The sequence below is a fragment of the Cervus elaphus genome, chromosome 11 (assembly GCF_910594005.1).
Source record: "Cervus elaphus chromosome 11, mCerEla1.1, whole genome shotgun sequence".
Classification (NCBI taxonomy): domain Eukaryota; kingdom Metazoa; phylum Chordata; class Mammalia; order Artiodactyla; family Cervidae; genus Cervus; species Cervus elaphus.
Genome location: NC_057825.1, coordinates 18,942,310 through 18,946,440, shown reverse-complemented (window position 1 = coordinate 18,946,440; position 4,131 = coordinate 18,942,310). Strand labels below are relative to the sequence as shown.

The following is a 4,131-nucleotide window of genomic DNA, read 5'->3' as shown; positions in this document are numbered from 1 at the left end:
AAGACTCCATCAGCTGTCTTGAGGACTTCCCTGGTGGTCCAGTGGTTAAGACTCTGCCTTCCAATGCAGGAGGCATGGGTTCCATCCCTGGTCAGGGAGCTAAGATCCTATGTGCCTCGCAGCCAAAAAAACCAAAAAACATGAAACAAGCAATGTTGTATAACACATTCAATAAAGACTTTTAAAATGGTCCATATATTAGAAAATTTAAAAAACAAAACAAAACTGTGTTTAAAGACGTTGCTTCAGAAGGAACACTGTCTTGCCCTGACCACATGGCCTGGGATAAGTCCCTTTCCCTCTCCACACCCCAGAATCCCCTTGCTTAAAATGGGGACACTGAAGAAAGTAATTCTTTTTTTTGTTGTTGTTGAGATTAAATAAGAGGCCTTTAATACCAGAAATGATTGGAAGACGGTCGCTGCGATCACAACGTACCTAGGCTGGGCCTGTGTGCGCCTTCCGGGGCTCTGCAACTGGCATCTATAACCTGGGATGAGGTCCTGCATTTAGCCAAATACAATTCAAAGTGATCTTCGACTGCCATGAAGAGGTTCTGGAATGCCACAGCTGCCCGGTTGAGGAAGCGCTCCAGGAGGAGTTGCTTGCTGGGCTGGAGGCAGCAGGAGACACAGTACTCGTAGGCGCTACAGCAGCCGTTGGGCAGGCAGCCGTCACAGCAGTGCTGCTTCGTGCCAGGGGCGTTGACGTTGCAGCAGCCATTCACCAGCAGGTCTCTCCTCTCACAGACGTAACCCAGTTCGTCTGTGATGAGGTGTTTCCCCTGAATGGAGTTCCGGCACTGGTTGCTAGGCCGACTACTATTGCCCAAATTAAACTGTACTTTCCACGGGATGGGTTGATCGTGGTCTTGGACCTGGAGGAGATTCCGATCTCTCACTGCCCTCTCCTCCTGCTTGAAGGTGCTGGTGAGGAAGTAGACCAGCGAGAGCCCGAAGACCAGGGCGAGCACCCACCTCTTCCGCAAAAGCCGGCGCCATACCATAGCCGCCAGGTTCACCATCCCGGCGCGGAGCGGGGCAGGCGTGGGGCCCCGGCGGCATGGCCCCTACGCGGCCGGCAGCCCCATGGCTCGCGGCGGGCGCCGGCCCGGCGGCCCTCAGCCCAGCCAGCTCCCGTCAGCCACCTCTCACCTCCCCACGTGACCCCGCCCCCGAAAGTAATTCTTAAAGACCCTCCATCCCTGACAGCTTCATGACTGTGATTCTGGAGTTCCCTTTCCCCTCTCTCTGAGGGTTACCGACCTTCCGGGGGAGCTTACATCTCACTTGTCCAACTCCAGGCCGGCCTCTGCCCCGCTGGCCTCAGCCTGCGGTGGGGCTGGCTCTGCTAGGTTTTCTAGCGTGGGCTCCACCAACAGAGTCTCCCCAATCTGCCTGGGGTCTCTGCCACTGCTACTCGTACCCTGCCAGGATTTTCTCAAGGACCTACAACAGCTATGCACTTCCTTCCTTCTCAGATTCTCTTCAAACTGCTTCCCTGACCTCAAAAGGATCCCACTGTCTCTGGGGTGGAAAAACCCCTGTGTGGTTAGCGGCGTGAACTCCATGCCCTGCGGCTTCTAGACTTTGCTCATGTTGTTGAAACCAGACTACCTGGGAAAGATGGCAGATTGAACATCTAGTCTCATCCCTCCCAAACCCCACCAGAGTTGCAGTAAAGACAGTCATGTATGTGTGTGCGCACACACACACACAGACACACGCACGCACGCACGCCAGGGGAACGGACCGCAATAATGTTTGAGAAGCTAGAAAGCAAGTGGAAGAGTGGAACTAACTTCACAGTTCCCCAAAAGTGAAACCTCAAACCCACAGAGAAGAAAACTGAGAACCAATCAGTGGAGAGAGAACTCTCAAGGAACCAGAAGTATCTGACCCTTTGGAACTCAGGGTAAAGGAGTGGCAGAAATGAGGAGGATAACCTGAAGCAGCCAAAGAAGGAGGTGGGTCCTGAGGTCCCCTCCGCTCCTCACTGATGGACACTTGCCCTCTCCCATCGCAGGGAAGATGGGAGATGTACACCCTGGTAAAGGGCAGAGAATGACCCTTTGGACCGGAGGTTCCAAGATCTCATCACAAACATCCGGATTAAGTGAATCTGCAAATAGTGAATGCCAAGGCCAATTTCCCCACACCCCTGCCTGAAGCAGCGAGCTGAGTCTTTGCCCTGGGGATAGGGGTGGGGTGGGGAGGGACTGGAAATGTCTTCTCTGGAGAAAGGAGCCCTGGTGAGCCTGCTGCTCTCACCTGTTTGTTTAGATCTCACCACTCCCCTCACCATGACATTTCAGGACACCGCCACATTTCAGGACACTGTGGCCAAGAGAAGTTTCTGCCAGCTTCCGGGAGGGGAAGCAAGCCGCCTTCACAAAGGGAGGCACAAGTTTGGGTTCTTACAGAGACACTGGAAGCTAAAAGACCCTTCAAAACTCAAGAGGTGGTGGGTGATGATATGATCTAGAATTCTGTAAACAGTGAAACTCTTTGTCAGGTGAGAAGTTAGAACAAGGACGTTTCCAGACACACAAGAATTCAAAAAGACCCACGAGAACTCCCTTCTCGGAAACCTCTAGAGAACGTGGCCCCTCTTAAAATGAAGACTAACCCAAGAAAGAAGAGGCCGCCGGACCCAGGAAACAAGTGACCCAACACAGAAGAGCAGCCAGGGGAGTTTCCCCAAAGAGGCCAAGAGAGAGGTCAGGCAACAGCTGAGCTCCAGACACAGGCGGCGAGTACTGATACTGAAGGTGAAGAAGAGCTGGGGAGATGGGCTACTCCATGAAGATGAATCCAAGAGAGCCCCTGTTGCTGCTAAGTCGCTTCAGTCGTGTCCGACTCTGTGCGACCCCATAGACAGCAGCCCACCAGGCTCCGCTGTCCCTGGGATTCTCCAGGCAAGAACACTGGAGTGGGTTGCCATTTCCTTCTCCAATGCAAGAAAGTGAAAAGTGAAAGTGAAGTCACTCAGATGTGTCCCACTCTTCACGACCCCAGGGACTGCAGCTTACCAGGCTCCTCTGTCCATGGGACTTTCCAGACAAGAGTACTGGAGTGGGTTGCCACTGCCCAGACACACCTAAATGTCTCAGGAGGGCCTTCAGCAACTGGCAGAAAGCCTGGAGTGGAATTGGCAATAAACACACAGAAAATCAGGCTATGAAACAAGATGGTGATTAACTTCAAGGATAACTGCACTCTGTAAAGAAGGAAAAAGAGTCATAGCTCACCACATATTTTTCTTTTAGCTATAGAAAGTGTCTCTGTGGTCTAATAATATAAAGAGTGGCTTGATCTATGCAAAATTGCATCACAGGTCAACGGGGAAGAGCGAGTGTGGGGAGAGCTTCCATGTCCCGGTGGAGCAGGGGGTGATGAGTCAAGAGACAGTGTCCAGGCTGGAAAATGAAACAGTGAGTGTGCATGTGTGTGTCTGAGACACAGAGGCCAAGCCAAATCCTTAGGGAACGAGATTGGGCATGGCTGTGTGGGGGAGGGGCCAGGGGTCCTGTTGTGTTTTCACGTCTAGAAGCAGGGGTCTTCAACCTCTGGTATCTAATGCCTGACGAACGATCTGAGATGGAGTTGACATGACAGTAATAGAAATAAAGTGTACAGTGAATGTAATATGCTCGAATCATCCCCAAACCACCCCCGGCTCGTGGAAAAATCGTCTTCCACGAAATCGGTCCCTGGTGCCAGAAAGGTTGAGGACTGTGGCTCTGGAGCAACCAGACCCCTTAGTAGATCCCAGGCATAAAGCAGAAAGGGCTAGGGAGAGTGGGGTGGCTGAGCATCTTTGCTCTGGTGAGCGATGGCCATGTGGAGAGCCCTGGGCGGCACAGAGGGGCACAGGCAGTGGACTGGAGTCTTCTTTTGAAGCCTGAGATGCTAAATCACAGGTTTCTTGGAGGCAGCCTGCAGCACAGAGGCCTGGGACCATTGAGAACCCAGAAACCTCTCAAGTCCCACCCCCGAGGACCATGAGCAGAACTCAGCAGCAAGCAGTGGTGAGTTTCCAGCCCGGCCTCATTTATAGACAGTGGTCACACACACCTGTTCAGCCCCAGGTCCCAACTTCCCTGGCCTGACACCCTTTGGGTGCTCTGAA

The 4,131-nt window shown here is 52.8% G+C and overlaps 1 protein-coding gene across 1 annotated transcript; it reads right to left on the bottom strand.

Moving 5' to 3' along the window:
* Positions 1 to 427: 427 nt before the first annotated feature.
* Positions 428 to 1,155, bottom strand: LOC122703093 (SREBP regulating gene protein-like). Its single transcript, XM_043917182.1, has 2 exons — positions 978 to 1,155; positions 428 to 913 (listed from the first exon to the last, which is right to left on the bottom strand). Exons 1-2 carry the CDS (start codon positions 1,062 to 1,064, stop codon positions 428 to 430), a joined length of 573 nt encoding a protein of 190 aa, XP_043773117.1. The 5' UTR covers positions 1,065 to 1,155.
* Between the last annotated feature and the right edge of the window lie 2,976 nt (positions 1,156 to 4,131).